General features: G+C 41.8%; 1 protein-coding gene across 2 annotated transcripts in view; it reads left to right on the top strand.

Moving 5' to 3' along the window:
* Positions 1 to 22,389, top strand: part of ITGA6 (integrin subunit alpha 6) — a 64,245-nt gene extending 41,856 nt beyond the window's left edge. Inside the window, exons 9-26 of one of the 2 annotated variants that reach the window (XM_075609069.1) lie at positions 1,663 to 1,790; positions 1,879 to 1,974; positions 3,569 to 3,630; positions 6,369 to 6,529; positions 7,563 to 7,703; positions 8,144 to 8,259; positions 8,365 to 8,554; positions 8,658 to 8,741; positions 9,088 to 9,167; positions 9,284 to 9,361; positions 10,273 to 10,375; positions 12,288 to 12,461; positions 13,058 to 13,159; positions 15,153 to 15,263; positions 15,358 to 15,456; positions 15,769 to 15,894; positions 17,040 to 17,171; positions 19,484 to 19,622. In XM_075609069.1, coding sequence (XP_075465184.1) covers positions 1,663 to 1,790; positions 1,879 to 1,974; positions 3,569 to 3,630; positions 6,369 to 6,529; positions 7,563 to 7,703; positions 8,144 to 8,259; positions 8,365 to 8,554; positions 8,658 to 8,741; positions 9,088 to 9,167; positions 9,284 to 9,361; positions 10,273 to 10,375; positions 12,288 to 12,461; positions 13,058 to 13,159; positions 15,153 to 15,263; positions 15,358 to 15,456; positions 15,769 to 15,894; positions 17,040 to 17,147 — 1,959 coding nt within the window. In that variant the 3' untranslated portion in view covers positions 17,148 to 17,171; positions 19,484 to 19,622. Of the gene's footprint in view, positions 1 to 1,662; positions 1,791 to 1,878; positions 1,975 to 3,568; positions 3,631 to 6,368; positions 6,530 to 7,562; positions 7,704 to 8,143; positions 8,260 to 8,364; positions 8,555 to 8,657; positions 8,742 to 9,087; positions 9,168 to 9,283; positions 9,362 to 10,272; positions 10,376 to 12,287; positions 12,462 to 13,057; positions 13,160 to 15,152; positions 15,264 to 15,357; positions 15,457 to 15,768; positions 15,895 to 17,039; positions 17,172 to 19,483 lie in introns of both variants that reach the window. The other variant, XM_075609068.1, reaches the window with a different exon arrangement.
* Positions 22,390 to 22,958: the final 569 nt, after the last annotated feature.

The raw sequence follows: 22,958 nt of genomic DNA, 5'->3' as shown, positions 1-22,958 counted from the left end.
GTGGAAAGATCTGTAACAAATAAACACTTTTTTTGTGCAGATCCCTCATATCTTTTTCTGCATTCTATTCAATCTTGGATGAAAAATATTAGTGTTTTCCAATACTCCTGAAGTTGCTTGAAAATTAATCCATTTGAATACGGATCAAATACGTTGTGTTTGTGTGTATATCGCCAATATTTTAAGTACCCAAAAATTACCCGGTACTGGCCCAGGACGCCGGGTAATTTCCGTTCTGCTCTCCTCCTCTTGAACGGCAGGAGCAGAGCAGCAGAAGACTTACCTGCAGCTGGCGACGGAGGGTGAGGAGGACCGCGGCGGAGGGTGAGGACAACCTCGGGAACATCCTGGTGGTGGTTGGAGCAGCAGAAGACATCCTTCAGGTGGTGTGAGCAGATGACGTCATTCTTCAGCCGGTGGGAGCAGCGGAAGACATCCTTCACAGCCGGTGCCGGAGGGAGCAGAGGAACATGTGACCGGAGCAGCAGCGTTACTATTGGACAGCCAGGGAGGAGCTGCACTGGAAGTCGGAAGTCACGCTCCTCCTCAGCTGTCCAATAGTAATGCTCCTGCTCTGGTCACATGTTCCTCTGCTCTCACCGGCACCGGCTGTGAAGGATGTCTTCCGCTGCTCCCACCGGCTGAAGAATGACGTCCTCTGCTGCCACAGCCTGAAGGATGTCTTCTGCTGCTCCCACTGCCACCAGGATGTCGCCGTGGTCGTCGTTACCCTCCGCCGCGGTCCTCCTCACGCTCCGCCGTTGGCAAGTCAAAACTACCCGGCTGGGTAATTTTTTGCCCCCCGAGTACCTGGAATCGGTTACCCGGTAATTTTTGGGACTCGGTGCAACTGTAATAAATATATAAATAATATATATAGCGCCATCCAGGTACATAGCGCTTTACAATACATGTGACATAATATTATAACACATAATAGGAATAAGCGCTTCAGACAAAACAATATGAAAAGGAGTTTTGTGTTTTAAGTTCTTTTATAGTACAACCTACCAGCATTTTAGGCCTTTTCTGCAGGATTGTATGTTAAGTACAATGTAACCATATGCTACATTAAATCTAATTTGGTGACATGATATGTAAGGTGCTCCCTGATTACTCAATGAAGTAAGCATCCTTGCCCAGGAAATACCTATCACCCTGTGTCAACGAAAACACTTATTTATAGTCATATCTTGCAGCTTAGTGTTAAGTGGCCTTTGTAGCCAGAGCTGGGTTAAGGCATCATCTCTGGAATGTAGACACTACAAATAATGTTCAGATTTTTTTCAGCCAGTTTCTGTCTCGTCTTGTTTATTACAATATGGTAAAGGACCATATTTACTAAGTGGTGCTATGTAGTGGGACATCTTCCTGAGCCAGAGGACATCTTACCACCTATATAACTGAGTGGACTGTATTTTATGTCATAGTACCGCTTAGTAAACATGGCCTAGATGCTGTGGGGGTATTACATTAATCTGCGGTCGTTCTGATAGGTGCACTATTGCATGAAAACTCCCATTGACATCCGTTTCCGTGCGATAGTGCTCTAATCGGCACTATCTGAGTTTAATTAATTATCCAGTAGTATGTCATTCTAAAGTTGTCCTTACATTTTTCATGATATAATGACCTTTTCATTATTATTTTTTCTTCTCTAAGGTTATTGATGGCATGAGCCAGAATATTCGGTTGTTTGGTTACTCCATTGCTGGAAATATGGATTTAGATAAAAATTCCTACCCAGATATTGCAATTGGATCCTTATCAGATTCTATAAGTGTATACAGGTATGGAAATGCATTCTCAAATGACTAATGCATTGCAATATAATGTAGGCTTGAACATGTTGCTCATATCTGTTTTAATTTTGTTTAGATCCCGTCCTGTTATCAGCATCAAAAAGACCATTAAAGTTACTCCAGACAAGATAGATTATAACAAGAAGACCTGTAGTGCTCCAAGTGGCATCTGGTATGTTATATTCTGTTTGTTCTGCTATTATCGAACGTAATCATTTTCAATCCAAACTTTTTTTTTTGTACTCCGTGAGGAGGCTTCTGTTGCTAAACTGTATCATCGGTAGCAGGCTGCACACTATGCCCAGATTAGAGCAAATCGTTAATATGTTTCTTTAGGCACATTTGTTGTTTCCTCTGCTCACATTTGTCCGACTGCTCTGAAGTCTTGTCATCTCTTTTTATAGCCTATTACATGCATTCATTTTCCTTCAAGCACAATGAGTATCACTTGAAATATTACCGTTTGCTCCCCTATGCATAAATAGTATCGTTTTGGGTCCACGTTACAGTAAATATGTGGATAAGTATGTTGAATCTTTTAACGGTTTCATGGACAAAATATGTCGGTGCTGACATACAAATATGTACATAATTAATTTTTTAAGCTTAAAGGACCAATTCCAACTACAATTGCTTTTGAATGTTACCTGAATTGGGGAGTCCCCTGGACCTTATCGTGGTTCCTGTCTGGGGACCTTTCAGTTTAGGATTGGCAGACCAAAGATCCACCGGGCAATACAGGGTACAATGTGGCTGTTGGGTCAGGCTTCACTCCCGCGGCCAAGAGAAAGGTTGGCGTTGCGGCTTTCTATTGTTGACCCTGGCCATATTTGTAGTCTGCCACCATATTTGTATTGTAGAAAAAAAACGGCAAGTGTCTCCCAAACCAGGGCGGGGAGAGATGAGTGGAGAGACCCTGGGCATCGGGGATCACCGATCAGCTCTGAACAGATTAAAAAATAAATAAATTACCTCCAGATGGCATTGCTGCTTTAACTAAACAAGGCTAAGGCTGCGCTTATAGTGCCGTCGCCGGAGACGCGGCAGTGACGTTAGGCTGCGGTTGCTGGAAAAATCTCATTGACTTGACTTGCAGCGATCACGACCAAGCCATCGCGTCGTCTCGCCTCTTCTACTATAATACATTTGTTTTGCCGCGACGTCGGCACTATAAGCGCAGCCTAAGTGTGTACTGTTAAAATAAAGGCACTGTGAATGGAAACAAATGTATCTTCTAGGCCAGGAGTGGCAAACTCCATTCCTCAAGGGCCACCAACAGATCAGGTTTTAAGGGTATCCCTGCTTCAGCACAGGGGGCTCAATCAGTGGCGCAGTCGTTGACTGAGCCACTGATTGAGCCACCTCTGCTGAAGCAGGGATACCCTTAAAACCTGACCTGTTGGTGGCCCTTGAGGAATGGAGTTGGCCTCCCCTGTTTTAAGCTGTCACCTCTGTGTTGGAACATTGGCAACATTGTTGGAGGTTTTGGAAAAATCAAGTAACTCTTGGTCTAAAACGCTTGGCAGCCCAATAAAGACTGCTCGTGAAACATTTCCCCGTCTGTAGTTTGAGTTCAAAACTGATCATCTTAAATGATGCACAATGACTCCCTTGGATGTCCAAGCAGACATAACATACAGCTTGTATAGATCAAATGTGATGAATACTGGGTTTAATGGGTGGCAGCCTTATGATGAATCTGTTTGACGTTTTCTCTGCATTGTCTGACACGATCATTTTTATGCCATTGACTTGTATTTTTTCAGTATGGATGTTGAAGCCTGTTTTGAATACACTGCAAATCCTAAAGAGTACAATCCAGTTATAAGTAAGTGCTATTTGAAATCTAGGTTTTACAGATCAATATGCTTTGTGATAAGAGTAAGCACAGTACAACAAACATATACAGTTGTGATTGTTGGCCTTTATTGTTATATGATGTACAGGCATTACTGTTGAATCCTAATGATAATCTGACATGCTATGTTATATAGCAATATGTTGGAATACCATTAATGGCCAATGGTGCTGGGTAAGGCCTGGGACCCGCTGCGCTCGTTGGCGCGGGCGGCAATGTAGCGAGTTCCCCACCAGCAGGGGAATCCTCGCAAGCCGGTCCCGGTCCCCACTGGCTGCACAGCTGACTACACGCTGTGGCGCGTCAGCCGCTAGGAGACACAACAGAATGGTGTTTCCTAGCGTTGACGCGTCACGTGGTGTGGCTGTGAGCCAATGGGGAGGGGAGGCTGCGGGAGGAGGAGAGGCTTCGGGGAGCGGGGAGGAGTGTGGAGTGAAAGCAGGTGAGTGCCTCTCTGTGTGTGTGTCTGAGTGCGTGCGTGCCTGCCTGTGTGTGTGTATGTGTGTGCCTGTCTGTGTGCGTGCCTGTCTCTGTCTGTGTGTGTGTGTGTGTATGAGTGCGTGCGTGCCTGTCTCTGTCTGTGTGTGTGTGTGTGTATGAGTGCGTGAGTGCGTGAGTGCCTGCCTGTGTGTGTGTGTGTGTGTGTGTGTGTGTATGTATGTATGTATGAGTGCCTGCGTGTGTGTGTTTTTTTTACTTACCTGCAGCCCGTGGCAGCCCGTGGAGGGAGGGGGGGGAAGATAATTTACAAGATAATTTAGATTAACAAGATAATTTAGATTAAACCGGTCCTAGTCTATCAGGGTTGCAAACTAACTTAAAAAATATGCACTTATAATTATAGGTAGGGTGAATAGATCTTAAATTTAAAACTGGGACACATAAAAAATGGTTAATACAACAAATTACATTATATATATATTTATGTTTGTTTTTTTGATGTAGAGGTATCTGTACTGTGTTAGCTGAGCTTAATAATCAAAAATGAATAGACGATACCGTCTATGTTAAATGGTCCCTGAATGTTAGTGATGTAAGAGTATGTATGTGTATGTTGATGTGTGTGTATGTGTGTATGTACATACACACACACACACACACACACACTTAAATCACTAACATTCAGGGACCATTTAACACCTTAAGTCATAAATCACATTCTGCACAGGGGGGAGGGATAGGCTTCAGTCAGATACATTCCAGGATGCACTGTTTTTAAGTAAAAACCTTTCTTGCTTTATCCAATGTAACATCGCCGGAAGAAGGGATCAGTGTATCTCGAAAGCTCGCACAAATAAAAACATTTTGTTAGCCACTAGACGGTATCGTCTATTCAGTTTTGATATATATATTTATTTATTATAATGGTATATGTCTAATAGCGTCCCTATATATGCTATTTATTCTCACTTCATTCTCTCCCCCACCCCCCGCCATTTTCTCTCCCCACCCCCGCCATTCTCTCTCCCCCACCCCTGCCATTTTCTCTCCTCCACCCCTGCCATTCTCTCTCTCCCCACCCCCGCCATTCTCTTTCTCCCCCACCCCTGCCATTCTCTCTCTCTCCCCCACCTCTCACCATTCTTTCTCTCTCCCCCACCCCTGGCCATTCTCTCTCTCCCCTGCCATTTTCGCTTCCCTACCCCCTGCCATTCTCTCTCCCCTATCTGCCATTCTCTCTCCCCCTAGCCATTCTCTCTCCCCCTTCCGCCATTCTCTCTTCCCCTCCCACCATTATCTCTATCCCCTTGCCCCCCATTGTCTCTCTCCCCCCTGCCATTGCCTCTTGACACCCTCCCCCCCCCCATTATATCCCCCTTCTCCCTACCCTACCCTTATCTCTCACTTCTCCCTCTCACCAGGGGCTGGCGAATTTTTTTTTGGTGGGGCGAGTGCATCCTACCAGCCTTGATATTAAGGGCCACTTGCCCCCCCACACACACACAGGTATAGTTGACATTATTGCACTCGTTATCACACAGTATGCAATAATGTCTGCTATATCTGTGATTTGAGCCATGAATCCCTACATAACTTTGTGACTGAGAAATTAAAAAAGATACCCCTGTGTTTTAAGCACTAGACTAGTTATATTTATTTCCATTTTCTGTCCCCTGTGACCTTGGATATCTTTGGGTTACTTAGTTAGCAAGGACAAGTTAACATGACTTTTTTCTTAGGGGGCCATCCGTTTGTACAATAGGGATTTGCGTTTGATTATTTTTGAGTAACAAGTTGCCATTATTAAAATTTTAATTCTGGGTGTTTGTGTTACCTGAAGTTTTGAGTTCCTATTTCTCCCCTTGTCTCTCTCTCTCTCATCGATCACTTGTTGTCTCCTTTGCTAAATAACCCTAACAGATGGAGTGGGCACCTATAATTCAGATTAATAGATTCATTTATCACTGGGGTGAAACAAACTATAACCTTTCTCTGCCATTGTTACCATAACCTTTACCACTGTTTGTCTCGTTTTGTTCAGCTATTTTTGCGAAGTAAAGTGTTCTCAGGATTTGAGTCATTACTACGTCAACACAAAACTTGTACAGTAACAAGTAATTTTAGCATCCAAGTTTGCAATAATATTTCTAAATATTTATTACCCTGAATTACATCACATACTGCTCTTAATGAATTATCAATTGGTGATTAGATGTCAGTTTTCATTGTAGACTGTAACAATAAATGTATCTTTGTTTCTCTGTTAGCACTTAGCTACACATTTCAAGTGGAAAATGATAGAAAACAATTGGGATTACTGTCAAGAGTTCAGTTTGCAAGTCAACCCTTTGAAAATCAGCTGACAAACACAATTGAACTCAGGGGACAAAATCAAAAGAAATGTGTTACAACCACGCTTCACCTGCAGGTAAGGAGCTGAACAGACCAAACATGTCTTTGTTTTGAATTTGGATGATTCTGTATCCAGAGTAAGGCTGAGTCCATAGACACTAAGCCCGTGCGGAGGCGCGCGGAGGCTGAGGGAAAGCGGGTGCTTTCGCTGGCCTTACTACGCGTGCCGTCCGGGGGCGTGTCTGGGGGCGGGCCAGTGACGTCACGGAGCTGGTTCACCCTCATTGGGCGAACCGCTCACGTGACCGGCCCTGCGCGCGTAATCTAAAATTTGAGTGTCGGCTACGCTTCCGCACGCCTGCCGAAGCGTGCGCGAGCCCCTGCTAAAGCCGCTCTCATTGCGGCTGCAGGGTCTCACTGACATGCGTGAGCGCGGCTCAGCGCTAAGCTAAGCCCGCGACCTTAAGGCAACTTCCCCCTAGCCAATATACTATCACATATACCGTGTCATTGAAAGGGTATTTTGTTTATACACCCTCTTTGCTGCTAATGTGACCATATGAAAGGCAGTGATAGTGAATAGTTAGATTCCAGTAGACATTCCTGAAATAGGCCTTTGTTTTTTATTTAACTTGTCATAAACATTGTTTTACGTTATTTTGTACAGATCCTTAAATGTCTACGCTCATGTCTCCAGGATGCATGTTAACATTTTGGCCTGCCTTTAATGATGCAGTCTTGAAAAATTAAAATGCAGGCCATTTAAAAAAAAATTAAAAATCACTGCAAAATATTTGACTTTATTGATATTTCTCCAAAATGTCAAATTCCTGGACATTTTCAAAGGAAGAATCTGGTTAAGTTAAAAAAAAGGGAAAGGAAAGGAAATTGTGCAGAAAGAAACCTCTCCTTAAACGTGTAGAGATGGTTGTGTTATTGTATGAGTTCTGTTACTTAATTACAGCATCTTTATATGTGATGCTCTTATGACGTCTTGAAGTGTCATGGAAAATGGACGTGTCAAGTTGCCCAAAGCTACAGACTATGGAGCGCCCTGGTTTGTGTTTGGGAGTGGTTGTGTACATAAGATTCTGCCTCTATTTTTGTAGGACAATATTAAGGATAAACTGCGTCATATACCTGTGTCCGTTAGTGTGGAAATCAAAAATGCCCGAAGGCTGAAGCGAGATCCACTCCCAGAACTTCTCCCGATCCTGAATTCAAATGAGCCAAGTAACACAACTGCCGATGTAAGTTTTTGCTCTCCATACAACTTATAAAAACACCTTTTTTCTTGCTGCTGATTTTGTTTTGAAACAAGTCATTTATTTGTTGAGTTGCATGGTGGATTCTGGGAGAAAGCCAAATCTTATTTCCAACCAAATTCGCTAAACACCTACAATGTCTCCTTACTGTAGTAGATACATAGTTCTACAGTACTTCGATTGTGAAGTGCTGTCTCAGTCTCCGAGAACAAAATGTTTAAAAAAATATGGGTGTACTGGTTATGGGCATCCAATGCACGGGGGGGATATCAAACTTTTCTGTGCTATTTATATTCAACATCTTATGCTTTTGATTTACTGGAAAGTGTTCCTTTTGGCACTGGGATTCTTCCAGCCTGAACATTAACTAGGAATTGATACTGTCAGTATTGGGATCATTAAGTATATGTGCAATTCTCTCTTAGGTCCAGTTTTTAAAAGAGGGATGTGGTGATGACAATGTATGTAACAGCAACATGAAAATGGAATACAAATTTTGCACCCGAAATGGAAGCCAAGACACTTTTTCATATTTGAATATGTAAGTGTGAGTTTATACTCATTGCCGTTTAAAATTAAGAACATTTAGAATGCCTTTGTTCCCCCCCCCCCATTTATTGAATTATTGCTTCAATTTTTAACACAGAGAAAATGGCGTTCCAGTATTCATTCTTAAAAATCAGAAAGATATTGTTCTTGAAATAACAGTTACAAACAACCCATCGGATCCCAAAAATCCCAAAAAGGATGGCGATGATGCCCATGAAGCGAAACTGATTGCAAAGTTACCCGACTCCTTGTCTTATTCCACATACCGAGACCTGAGACCCCAAAGTGTAAGTAACTATACTGTAGCAGTAGTTGTCGGATGGTGATTTATTTTTTGTGTTTTTTTTTTTTTATCGTGTTTAACGCTCTCCTATTTTTTTGTAAATGCAGGAAAAACAGTTTATTTGTACATCAAACCAAAATGGATCCATAGTCGAGTGTGACCTTGGAAACCCTTTTAAAAGAAACTCCGATGTAAGTGGTCAATATCAAACTCGAACCAAAGAAAGCAATGTTACAGTAAATCACAGGAGCAGGGGTTTGGAGTTAGGATTAGTTGGAAAGGTTTAACTCAAAGTTATATCTCACGTCTGTGACTCATTCAAAGACTGGATTGGACCTGTGGCAGAAGATTCCTCAAATCTGTCTCACTGAACCTCTAGTCCATTTTTGTTTGTTGTCGAAAGCGGTTTAGTTTAAAATACTTCTTTATTTTAATCACACAGACGTACATTTCTACACTAGCCTGTCCCTTTAAAGTCTCTTTGGAACTGTTGTATGCAGTTGCATTCATTTTTGCTAATTTTTCATTCTTTTTCAGATAACTTTTTATCTCATTCTGGGCACAAACGAGATATCTGTTGACACTACTGACCTGAACATCTCTCTAAGTTTGGAAACGTATGTTTTTTTTGTTGTTATTATTGTCTTCATTTCTTTATCCTTTCTGCCAGCTTTATCTAAGTTTTTGTATATGTACTGCTCTGTGTGAAAATGTTCTTCTTTTCCTAATCTAGAACAAGCTCACAAGCCAACTTGGTACCGATAGTTGCTAAAGCTCGAGTAGTAGTGGAGCTACTTCTTTCTGTGTCTGGGTAAGTGGTCACACACTACTCACCCTCACTTAATATTGCTAATATTGTCACAATTGAAATCTGGGATGTTTTTTCCTCATGAAGACTCCTACTTGGGTAGAAACATTGGGGAGAAATGTAATTATAAACTTTTCTACCCTTTTTTTTTTATTATTTGATTTTTTTAAATGTCTAAATTGCACTATTTAACCTAGTAAACACTTTCAACCAAGGAAAGGCGGCCCCTTTAAGCGACGACCTGCACATTAAAGCAGCAATACCTCCCTAACTAGCCCCCTTTTTTACATGATTGGAACCAGAGGGTCCTCCAGATCTGAACCACGCTATTTTCAGCTACTTACCAGTGAAGTTATAGGTATTACATTCTGTGTTTTTTTTAAGGGGATTTAAATGGCTGTCCAATAGGAAACTCGAACAATGATGCCGGCTTCCTATTGGCCTGAGATTTGGCAGCCATTTTGTTTCCCCTGGAGGGAGATTTAAACCTGCTATCTTCACTGCTATGCATCTCGGGAAGCAAGTGCTGGAGTCCCAGGAGCTGAAAACAGAGTGGTTCAGCTCATAGGGCCCCTCGCTCCAATCCTGTAAAAAAATGGGGAGTACAAAAAAAAATGAGATGGGGGGTGGGGGAGAGATTGCCACTTTAATTAAATTACATTATATTAAATTGCATATATGTTTTTTTTTTTTTTTTAATTACCACAGCCCATCAACATAAATAAAATAGCTAAAAAAAAATATGAATGTGCAAAAGAATCTTGCTTAATCTCTAAATCATAAAAATGTAACTATACAGTAGACAGATTAGTGGGGCATCATTGATAAAGTTAGGTTAAACAGGGCCTGTTTTCAATGTGCCTTTTGTGAGCTTATATGTGCTGTTGTACAAATTGCTGTGTTGTCTTTACCAGAGTTGCTAAGCCTTCTCAGGTGTACTTTGGAGGGAGCATCGTTGGAGAGAGTGCTATGAAATCAGAAGCCGATATTGGAAACTTAATTGACTTTGAGTTCAGAGTGAGTTGCATTTAATGTCTCCTTGATATACCGAGTACCCAGAAATTACACAGTAGCCGGCGCTTTTTCAGCTACCCGGAAATTACCCAGGCCCGGCAGCAGGGGGCTGGGCCCGGCACCGGGTAGGAACCAGCGCCGGGTAATGTCAGAGTAGCTGAAAATACTTCATCACTTATCTGCAGCCGGCAACTGAAGGTGAGGAATACCTTTGAGGAAGACCGCGGCGACATCTGGGAGCAGCAGCAGAGGTCCTGTGGCGATGGCAGCAACAGACGTCTCTGTTCAGCCGGTGGGAGCAGCAAGAATACAGCGCACAGCTGATACCAGTGGGAGCCGGGGAACCATGTGACCGGAGCAGGAGCATTCCTATTGGACAACCGGCTCCTCCCCGGCCACATGGTTCCCCGGCTCCCACTGGTATCAGCTGTATGCTGTATTCCTGCTGCTCCGGGCGGCTGAACACGGACTTCTTTTGCTGCAAACGCTGCCAGGACCTCTGCTGCTGCTCCCAGATCTCGCCGCGGTCTTCCTCACCCTGCAGGTAAGTGCCGTCCGGTTAACTGGGTACCCAGTCGGGTAAAATGGTTCATTTTGCCCGGGTACCCGCTACCCGGTTTTCGTAAAATTTAGGACCCGGTACAACACTACTCCTTGAAGTATTATACATTTTTACAAGCTTAGAGCTCCCCCTGTTGAGTTATAATAGTATGAAACATATTATTGTAATGGTGCATTTCCGCCCAATGATTTTTATTTTATTATTTATTAGGTGGGAAGCAGGGGGTCTCCGGAGCTGAACCCCATTAATTACAACTCCGGGGACCCCCTGCTTCCCAAGATACTTACCCCCGTACCTCATGCCAGAAGCAGCTGGGCAATATGGCAGCTCAAATCTGCCGCAGCTAATAGGAAACCGTGGCATCGCCCGTTGCAGCTTCCTATTAGCCAGGTAGACTAGGACAGAAAAGAATCCCTATAATGTGGCACAAAAAGAAACACCCTAATTAAAACATAATTTTTATTAAGTAACTTTAAAATAAACTGTTCGGGAACCACATAGACAGAACACAAACTGTACTAAAAACAATTAAAAGAACCGAAGAGGTATGGGGCTGAAGTGCTAGTATTACAGTGTTATATATATATCTGTTTACTAGACTTAGTGTGTCACACAAATGGTATGGGTATAACTACTAAAGTGTATCCTGAATATACAAAGTATAGTCTAGATACATTTCTGTATATACACCTTTAGGCTAAATAGTGGATGGAGGTAAGCACTCAACTTGTTGCCTAAATGAATAGTATCACTACGGCAAACCAAGGGGTGCTAATGAAACCTATAGGAACCTAACCCAGATGGGTAAGGTGCATAGGATTGCCAATTATAAGTCCAAGTTAGCATATATAAATCCCCACCATTAGGCTGTAAGTGTACTGTCTGCAGCTCAAAAGCTAGGGGAGCTGCCAAGGTAAGTATAACTCTGACAGCCCCAACACACGCTGATATTAGCCAAAGGAACAGATAATAACCAACAGGATTAGTATACCCTGAAAGTCAGATATTCCATTTGATATATTTCCTATTGGCCAGCTGGACCTTTAAACATGAAGGTGGTACCGGCATCCTATACTAGAATTTTGCCATGCTAGTCAACTTGGATTTGCCCATCATATTGTGCCTATAACATCTCTCCCCAGTGTAACTGAAGTTCAGTTTGAAAGTAGGAGTGACCAGAGTCATCAAGAAAATTTAGTGAGCAATCACCATTAATTATTTCCTATAAAATAACTAGAACATGTATTTTAATTTACTTTTCAATATAAATCTATATTGGTTTTATGGTATATTGATATATATATATATATATATATATATATATTTTTTTTTAATCTTTCATTTTATTTTTAGGTAACTAATTTCGGAAGACCTCTTAAAGCACTTGGTACTGCTTTTTTGGATATTCAGTGGCCAAGAGAAATTACTAATGGCAAATGGTTGCTTTATTTGATGAAAATAGATTCTAAAGGCCTGGATAAAGTAGCTTGTCAGCCTGCAAGTGAAATAAACAAATTGAAACTACTGGTATGTTCATGCTTTTTAGCACACCAAGGATTCAAGCATTTTGATAAAAGATATTGCATCAATTATTCCCCCCCCCCACACCCCCCTTCCCAAGGTTTAAACAAGAGCAGGGCAGTGGACAGGTTTCCCAAGGCCCAGGAATGAACTTTTGACCTGTGCCCTGGGGGAAGGGTTCCATGCCCTTACATTGGTCAGAAGGAGGGCTTGGGGTGGACCCTTAAATTTGGTGAGCATGACAGTGGCAGATCTTCTGTGGAGCCCAAAAGTGGAGTGGGCGTTGGGGTCCTAAAATTGATTTACCTAGGGGGTGGTGATGTTAAAGTATTAAAGTTAGTGAACAGGGATGGGTGGTGGGTGAAAGTTGGTAAGCGAGGCAGCATCAGGCCTTTCGCTGAGCCCCACAGAGGAAAGGGCCGGGTTGAAGAACCTGTCCCGGTGCTCCGTCCGTTAGCAGCCATGAAGAACAGAATGACCAAGTAAATGGGGGGGGGGGATGGGGGGGGGAGGGGGAAGGGGGAAGCAGAATTGCCACTTTTTAATCTGGCTTGTGTTTGCAAATCATAAATAAAGATCATGTGTTTTTTATTTTCTTAAAGGGGTCCGGCAGCACTAGAATCAAACGTGAAATTGGAGAAAAGCAGACTGCAGACAATGAGAAATCGTTTTCTCTTTTTGCTGAAAGGAAATACCTATCGCTGGTAAGATTGAATGTTTTTCCTTTTGTTGCGGAGTGGTCTGCGGAGCTAAAAACGCAAACTGTTTTCAGCTCTGGCAATCCCTTGGTTTCCAAGATACACACCTGAAAAGGTAGCCCTGGGACCATCCCCTTCAGGGGAAACAAAATGGCGGTTTAAACTTGAAGCACCCATTGCACCTGCGTGAAGTTGTGTATTTAAATAACCAGGTAGTACCAACACTATTGTTCCCGGCATTGGGAACCAGGGAATCACCTTTGCTAAAATTAATGCCTTTCAGCTACAGAGACCCCCTGCTTCCAGCCCATGTTAAAATAAATGTGGGCATTTAACTTGGAATGTTCCTTTAATAAGTTTTATTGGTGTTGCTCATCTGTGAAATCCAAGTAATAAAGTATGTGATTATTTAACCTAATTAGTAGCTAAAACATCTAACTTTATAATGTGGGTGATTTGGAACAAGCATTTTTCGTATAGAAAGCTTGTATTAGACGTATCTGTCCTGGATAAGTGTAGATTTGTCATAGGATGGGATTCCCTTACATGAACCACTGATGTAATAGTATGTACAGGGCTTCTTTTGAGTGCCTGTATGAGCACAGAGGGAATGTAACATATCTTCCAAGGGTGGGGGAAGTGCGGCGGAAGTGCCCGGGCAACATCCAGCCGGTGGGATGGTTGCCGGTGGGATGGTTGCCTGTGGTACGGTCACAGGTAGGGACACCTCCCTGGGCCTTACGTGCTGTGCGGGTGGCTGAGGCAGCGGAGGTAACAGCGCGGCTGGAACCCACCCAGGTGGTTCTAACAAGGAAGTTAGGGTCCGACTGGAAGTTCGGCCAAATTTCCGTAATACAATCTGAGTGAGCTCCTGCCGCTGTGTAAGAACCTGTGTCAGGCCCAACTACAGGTAGGGCCTGGGAGAGAGAGAAGGGAAGAGTGGGAGAGAAGGGAAGAGTGGGAGAGAGGGAAGAGTGGGAGAGAGGGAAGAGTGGGAGAGAGGGAAGGGTGGGAGAGAGGGAAGGGTGGGAGAGAGGGAAGAGTGGGAGAGAGGGAAGAGTGGGAGAGAGGGAAGAGTGGGAGAGAGGGAAGAGTGGGAGAGAGTGAGAAGGGAAGAGTGGAAGAGCGAGAGAAGGGAAGAGTGGCAGAGTGGGAAGGGAAGAGTGGCAGAGTGGGAAGGGAAGAGAGTGTGAGAGAGAGAGAGAGAGAGAGAGAGAGAGAGAGAGAGAGAGAGAGAATGGGGGAAGAGTGAGGGAGGGGCAGAGAGAGAGAAAAGTGACAGAGGGGCAGGAGTATTAAAAGAGAAGAAGTGCGAGAAGTGAGAAAGAGAAGGAGGGGAGAGAGAAAGGAAAGCGAGTGAGAGAAAGGAGGGCAGAGAGGGTGAAGGGAGTAAGAGAGAAAGGGAAGGGGAGATGCAGGTGAGAAGAAGAGTATGTAGGGGAAAAGCTGGAGAGAAGGGGAGCTCTTGTAAGCTTGTCAAGTGGCCCTCCAGCCAAAATAATTGCCCATCCCTGATATATACCATGGGTAGTATGCAAGGAAGGATATAAAGCATGCATGGAGTATTTTCATTCCTATAGACTCATTTGTCTGTATGCAAAATGATGTCGTTCCATTAAGCATAATCATGTAAAAAATAAAAACTGTCCATGGCATGCTGTATTACTGCAGAAATGTAACACACCCATCCTTTCTTCCACACTTTTTGTATTAGTTAGTTTTAGTTCTTTAAAATCCACAAATATGCCGGACAGAAGGTTACTGTTAACGGTAGAGCACACCGGTGAACACAATATAGTAACAGTAGAATATCAAAAATTAAGCCTCTCTTTCTAAATAACAGATTGCTTTTATTGCCACTCTCTGTTTTATTCATTTGGTCTGTGCCGTGCAGTGTCCCAAACACAGGAGTGTGAAATTTATTTGCATTATGCTGTACTTTCTATGTTCTATTCTATATCTGTGCGCTCTGAAAACCTGTATCTCATATCCTTTCCAGGAATGTAATGGCCATGCAAGGTGCGTGACTATCAGATGTCCCCTGCAAGGGTTGGACAGCAATGCAGTCATTGTAGCACGGTCTAGATTATGGAATAGTACTTTTCTGGAGGTAACTCTTCTATAATATTTTCTTTTTATCCGGGCATTAGTGTCCATTTCATTTGCTCAGGATATAATATCCTTTTTTTCCTTCTTCGGTATAGGAGTATTCAAAGATGAATTACCTTGACATTATTGTCAAAGCTTCTATCAGTGTAGATACAACTGCTCAAAACATTAAAATGGCAAACGAAGGTTATCGGGTGAGTAAATAATCACATTTATTAGAATTATATATTTTTTTACTTTTATTACTGAAAACTGCCTAACAAAATATCTGGCAGAAAATAGTTTTTACCATGCGTACGTGGATTTTTTTGGGGAGGGGAAGGACAGAGGGAATTCAAATTGTAAGAAACAAAAAATGTTAAACAGGGATTTATTTATCTAGAATTATTGTCTTCAGGCATTTTAGAAGACAATTACATTTTTTGAAATGACGTGGCTAATGCCACTTCTAACAATGCAAACACTGAGTTGCTGTTTATCTGTGTACATTTGTTATCTCCGTATAGGTGCGTGTCACAGTATTCCCAGAGAAGACTGTAGCCCAGTACACAGGGGTGCCTTGGTGGATTATTTTGGTTGCTATTCTTGCTGGGATTTTAATGCTTGCACTCTTAGTATTTCTATTATGGAAGGTGAGTCCACTTTATTTACAGTTCTTTGTTTATAACTTGATATGCCACACACCACAGCTGAACCTATTACTTCCAACTGTACATTATGAACATTACTGATAACACAATATCCATCACCTGCTATGAGTTGCTCTACAGTTACCAGGGGCGAGACAATTTCTTATATCTGTTACACTGACCCAAATGTATTTATTTTTTTCTAATGTCAATTTCATACAACAATATTCGTTAATCGGCGACAGTGCCGATCGGGGCAGTATCACATGGAAATGCTCATTAAATCCAGTAGGTGTTTCCGTGCAATACTGCCTCATTCAGCACTGGCGCAGCTTAAAGGGTAGTATTATTATTTTAAAGATTTCTTCTCAATCCTGTACAGTGGGATGTCTGTTTTCACTTCTCTAATTGTACTCAGCTCACTGATTCATTTAAACTGCATTTCCTAAAATATGAGCCCAAAGCCTATGGTAATTCCCACTTAGTAACATTGGTAGACCTAAAAAAAAACCCTTATATTATTTTACACTAGATGGGGAAAAAAGCTACATGCTGTCAGCAAAGTGGAGAAAGTTACAATAAAGGGCAGGAGTCACCATGTGAACACTACTGCAAGCTTTATGCTTTTTTTTTTAAATTAAAATGTCAAATGACTTACAAAAAGCTTGGGGAAAAAATTAACGTAAGGTTAGCAATCTGCTTTAAATTGAATCACATGGAGCTCACTTTCAAAATAGGCCATATTTTCGGGGGGTGGGGGTGTACCTTTAATGAATAACCCCCTACATTAAAAAGAGAACAATATCTGAGTAAATAAGCTTTGAAGGATACAATATACCGTACTATCCAATTACTTTCCTGTTACTTTAGCAAAATGTACCAAAATAACACATCCAGGCTTTCTGTCACTATGTAAGTTGGAGTCTCCCGTTAACTTTTGCCTTATACATGAACAAATAATTCTTCTAAGTAGCAGCATTATTGCCCATGTAGGTCTTTAAGAACTCATCATATGATACATAGATATAGTTTTTATTTCATCTTCTTTTTATACGTAAAGTATTGTGTTTTGTAACTATTGATTTGTTTATTTTTCTCCCTAATCATTAAATACACACAATGTATCCAATAATCTTGATTCTTTGTAGTGTGGTTTCTTCAAGAGAAGTAAGAAAGATCAGTTTGATGCCACATATCACAAGGCTGAAATCCATGCTCAGCCATCTGATAAAGAGAGGCTCACTTCTGATGCATAGTATTGATCTACATTCTGGGATTTGGTAATTGATTCTTTTTTATTGCTGACTGCGGGACGTGGTTTGGCTGCACGGTTTTGAAATGTAACACCATGGGAGCTTCTGCTGCACAGAGATTTTCATCCTTAATCCCTGCATTTTGTAAATGTATTCAGGCTTGCTTTTGTTTATCTTTGCAACACTAATCTGGAAGCACACTTCTTTAGTCAAATAAGATAGATATTTGCATGAAAGCTAAACAAAATCAGCACTAGTTTTCATTTCTGAGCTATACATGTATGTGCTGCTTGTTGAAGCTACAATTGATTTAGAGTTTGAACTACAAATGAGTTCAATAAAAAGGTGTAAAGTGCTGCCCCTGACTTCCATCACAATAGATGTAGGGGCAGCTCAAATCCTTAGAAACGTGCGTTTTCACGTGAAACTTCTAAAAGCATAACAAATATTTAGAGCTGCTAATTTCTTCAAGTGACCTGCTGGCTTACTTTGGGATTCTGTATTATATGAGATGTTTATCACTTCCTGTTACAAGAGTGAAGAATCCTTTGTACTGTATGGCACCAAATTATAGGAACATTTGAGAGATTCTTGGACTTTGTAGCATCTTGCAATAAAAATGTTGAACAAACAACAACGAAAATTGTGTAAAGATGGTGCATAAAACAGTATTTAGTTTTCAGGTCAATTATTAAGGCATGTTTTTTCCCATTGAAACTTCAACCAAAAGTGAATATAGTGAAATAAGTGAAATATATAGGATAAGTGGAAAAAAAAGTAATGAAAAGTGAGACTTCAATAGAGCCTATTAAGACATATACACCGTGAATGAGTGAGAACATGTACCTGAGCATTTATTAGCCATGGCCTTTTTCAGTGTTCTCTAAGGTTGTGATTAGTACATTTCTTAAGTGTCGCAAACGGCTTTTTTTGGCACAAAATTGATGCATGGGCATCTTATTATAAATTGCACTTGTGTGTGCCTATGTACTACCCTGAAATGCCACAATCTGCACCATCAAATTCTGTTTGGAGCACCGAAATAAACGGTGCCCGGCGTATAGATGTTAATGGTAAAAAAAAGAATGTTTCTGTGCGCCCCAAAAAAGTAGAAAGTGCCCATTAGCATATGTAGGTTGCATAGTATCAACCATAAATGTATTTTACGCAGCGCGGATGATTAATTATATAGGTTATCGAAATGTAATATTTTCCCAGTATTATAAATAATATTACGCTAATAAATGATATTTACTAACACCTTATAAATAAAAACTACACCTCATTCTGTTTCAATTAAAATGTAAGCTGCAAGGTCGCTGTTTCTGCGATCTGGCATCTTGCAGAAGAGGCCCTAAGTGGCAAAATTCATTTAAAACAATTAACTGTGTGTCATATGCATGAAGCCTTCATATATTTGACGCACATTTTATGCAAGTGTGTACTACTTTTTAGCACTAAAATTGACTCCCCAAAAAAATGTGCATAGGCCCAGCAGTTCTTGTAACTTTTTTTTGTGTGTGTGTGCATAAGACAGGGTGCGCAAACTTCCTGAGCTGCGGCCCCCCTCTCAGGAGCCGCAGCGTTCGCGCCCCCCCTCTCCCAATGGCTCGGCATCAAATGACGTCGCGGGTCGTGTGACATCACGTCACGTGACCCCACCGCGTCATTTGATGGGGGTTGCCATGGCGACGCGTCGCGAAGACCCGGCTGGCAGCGGGTAAGTGAGTTAAAGAAACCTCACGCCTCCCCCGGCATTTAATTTAAATGCTGTGGGGAAGAGCGCAGGGCCTCTGTAACCGCCGCGCCCTCACTAGAAATTCTCCCGCCCCCCTGGGGGGCGTGCCTCCCAGTTTGCGCACCGCTAGCGTCAGATACAGCCTAATATTGAACCCTTGTCATGAGAAAAGCCTGGGGTACCTTAACCGGCCCTTTTTTTTAAAACGATGCAATGGAGCTATAGGAACTACTTGAACAGGCGTCTTAGGCACTTGCTCAATATGCTGGGAAGACGGTGTTTAGTGCTGCAGAATATTTTTAGTCCCATGTGATTGGAGCTGAACATATTTACAGCATGGTGAAAATGTATTCATAGCATATTAAATAAGGGCTATAGATGAAATGGTGTTTCCAAATAACATTTCTTTGTAATTTTTCTTGTAAAATGCTTTACTGCTGCCTTCTAACTACTCCTTTGGCATGGATACGCTCTTTTCTTTCCAAGGTGTTTCTCTACTTTTCAGCTGTCTGCAATTAACATTTTAACACAATGACCGTGAGTGGCCAGTGAAGGTTCTCCCACTTTGCGTATGATTGGAAATGTTCTCTTCTTTTTGCAGTGTGGGTTCTTTAAACGCTCCAGGTACGATGACAGTGTCCCACGATATCACGCTGTACGAATTCCCAAAGAAGAACGCCAGTTCAAAGATGGAAAATTCAACAAGAACAGTGAAAAAAAGCAGTGGGTCACAAAATGGAAAGAAAATCAAAGCTATTCCTAGGGAATTTATTTTAATTTTTACGATAACTGTTAACATTAAATTAAAGATGGCTAGACAATTGCTTTTAGGGGTATCTGACTGAAACGTGGTTTTTTTTTTTTTAAATATATTGTTTTTGGATATTGTTACTTAAGCCAAGGCTGTTTTGTTTTGCACAGTTAGATTTTAAGGGAGTCATATAAAAAACAAAAACAAAAGTGGAACTGATTTATTCTGCTGCTGGACAAATCTGCTAAGTATCGCTATGGCTTCCAGGCCTATAAATGAATGAGAAAGGGTTGCTTATGCTCAACTAAAACTGAACAGGTCTCCCACAAATACAGCCCTATGGGATTTACCTTCCTTAATGTACAGCTCTTACTTAGTGCTATTGACCGTGCTGGCATGTTATGTTGTGATATATTTTAATATACTGTGCAAATATTTCAACTGAGCCCTATGCATAACTTGTGCTTTACTGTAATACCAGCATTGCCAGTGGCACATGCGTCTGTTTTTTACATAGGTAATTTAGTGCCTACCTGGCATGGAACAGTGTACCTTTTAACCCTTTCATGGCCAGAAGAACCTACAGTGCTTTGCATAATGGAAAACATATATGTAATATCATATGCAACATGTCCGTGAAAATACAAAAGAATGCAGTCTTGGTGTAGGATATACATTCCTACCCGAAACGCTGTTTTTTGGGGGCTCTGTTGCAGCCACAGAACGACCTAAACAGTTGTGTAACCTAATTGTGCAATAGACGGTCACCCTGCACATTGTAACATTTGTGAATCTTGTGAACCAAACTGACCTTGTTCTTGAATCCCATGCTTGAATATTTTTAGACTGTACATAACCTAACCTTCATGGTATTTATGAATTCCTCAGCCCTTTAACCTTTACCGTTAAGGTCAAACAACTCTTTAGAATCATTCAGTTTTCTAGGGTTTAGTTATTAAAAAAATTGATAACTGCGAGTTAGTAATTTCAGTGCAATGCAACAATAATTTTTATGAAAAATAGCTATTAACACAATTTAAGGTTCTCTTCCAATACGCATTACCTGTTTGTGCCTACTTAAAGCGACAGTTCATGTTTACCCTTTCGTCCTGACAATGTAAATATTAGTGTATGTCAATACTGAACATTACTTCTACTCAAGTAACAAGTCCCTGAAAGGATTTTTATTAAATCATTGTAAAGATATCAAACCTGTCTGCTGTTACCCGCTAAAAAGAAGTAGGGGATGCATTCCTTTTATGTGCAGGAATGAGAAACACTGTAGAGCAGGCGGGAGGCGGAGGGGGGAGAGAGGGAATCATAAACCTGAATCGGTAAAAAAATCTATTTCCCCTGAACATGAACTGCTATTCCAAAATACTGTAAAAGTTGGGATTTAAGGGATATGTGGTGATTGGTTTTTTTTCTTTCTGTTTTTGTTAAATATTAGCAGTACTCTAATTTTGTAGATAGGTTTCAATAATCTGTAATGGTGTGTGCATAATGTTTTCTTAATAGGCACATGTCACGGCCATCGCTAATCTGGCCATGAGAAGCTACATACAATGCACTAAGCTTCTGAAGTAAATAATTCCAGGTAACTGGATAAGGTTAAGAAGCTGATTTTGGCACATCTGTGTGTTTAATTGGAATTTAAACTTCTGTAGCCCCATATGCAAGAAGATTTCAGCTTGATTCATTTGAATGGAGCAGAAATCTTTCTGAGCAATGGAAAATGGGATTACAGCGTATTGAGTGTGGATTTAAATGCTTCTCACAATTCGGTTGCCAATGAAATTCAGTAAATATCACTACAGGAGCAATTAAGCAATTAATGTTATTATTCGTTTATCTGTGATACCGGATATGTTTTTAGAATGTAATTGTTATGTAAGAATGGACAGGTAGCGCTGTAATATTGTCACTTAGTAGACAAAAATCTTATATTGTAATATATAAATGTCTGTGCTACAAGCTGCAAAAAATGTAACTTTGTTTTTTTTTTCCCCTTTAAGTTACTTACAGTTTAATTTAAATCAGAGGTTTCTCTGCCGAATAAAACATGGCCTTAGAGGCTTATTGTAGACCAGCCATAGCATAGGCCCTTAGTCTGTGAAGTGTGATAAAGCAGATGATGTGCTATCACAGGAAAAGCCCCATTAAAGTCAATGGGACTTTTCATGCTCTAAGCGCAGATTACGTGTTATCACACTTTACAGAATAAGGGCTACAGTATGATCTAGAATAACCCCCTTACTCTGAACTCCTGGAATGTGACCAAAGAGATATCCAGCACATTTTTAAAGTAATACCATTTAGTTGCCTTCTGGGAGAAGTTATTCTTCTTGAAAACCATTCAGGAACTTCTGTCAAATGGTTCTTAACCCTATGAGTGCCGGAGAGGCTGTGACCCCAGAGTGCCTCGGCTTCTCCGCCATTCGTGATCGTTTAGTCACTGATGACGGAACTGAAGGGGAGGAGCCATCCTCCTTCCGTTCCTCATCAGTGTAAATCGCGTCCAGCGCTATATAGGAGCGCAGGGCACAATCTCCCCTAGCAAATAAACTTTTTTTTTACATAGCTATTACATAGGGTTAAAGAATGCAAGATAACCATACTTTGAACAATATCCTCTATAAACATAGAACTTTGCATAGATGAACAGATTGAAATTTTTTATTATATCACAATTTCAATGGTTTAGCATTGTTTTGACTAACAGAGACAACTAAATCGTTGATTTAAAGATGTAACTTCCCCCCCCCCCCCCCTAGGTAAGAAGCAGGGGGTCTCTGGATCTGAAGCTCGTTAATCTCAGCTGCGTGGATTTCCTGCTTCCCGACATACTCACCTCCTTAGGCCTCGGTCCCGCTGCGCTCGTTGGCGCGGGCGGCCATGTCGCGAGTTCCCCACCAGCAGGGGAATCCTCGCGAGCCGGTCCCGGTCCCCCGTGGCGGCACAGAGCACTGCACGCTGTGGCGCGTCAGCCGCTAGGGGACACAAGAAAATGATGATGTCTAGCGTTGACGCGTCACGTGGTGTGGCTGTGAGCCAATGGGGAGGGGAGGCTTCGGGAGGAGGAGAGGCTTCGGGGAGCGGGGAGGAGTGTGGAGTGAAAGCGTGAGTGCCTCTCTGTGTGTGTGTCTGAGTGCGTGCGTGCCTGTCTGTGTATATGTGTGTGCCTGAGTGCGTGAGTGCCTGCCTCTGTCTGTGTGTGTGTGTGTGTGTATGAGTGCTTGCGTGTGTGTGTGTTTAATACTTACCCTCAGCAGCTCCAGCCCGAGTCCGTGGAGGGAGGGGGGGGGGAGAGTAGCAGGTCCCTCCG

Source organism: Ascaphus truei, chromosome 7, assembly GCF_040206685.1.
Source record: "Ascaphus truei isolate aAscTru1 chromosome 7, aAscTru1.hap1, whole genome shotgun sequence".
Classification (NCBI taxonomy): Eukaryota; Metazoa; Chordata; class Amphibia; order Anura; family Ascaphidae; genus Ascaphus; species Ascaphus truei.
The sequence above is the reverse complement of the archived record's forward strand: the minus strand, read 5'-3'. Positions and strand labels throughout refer to the sequence as shown.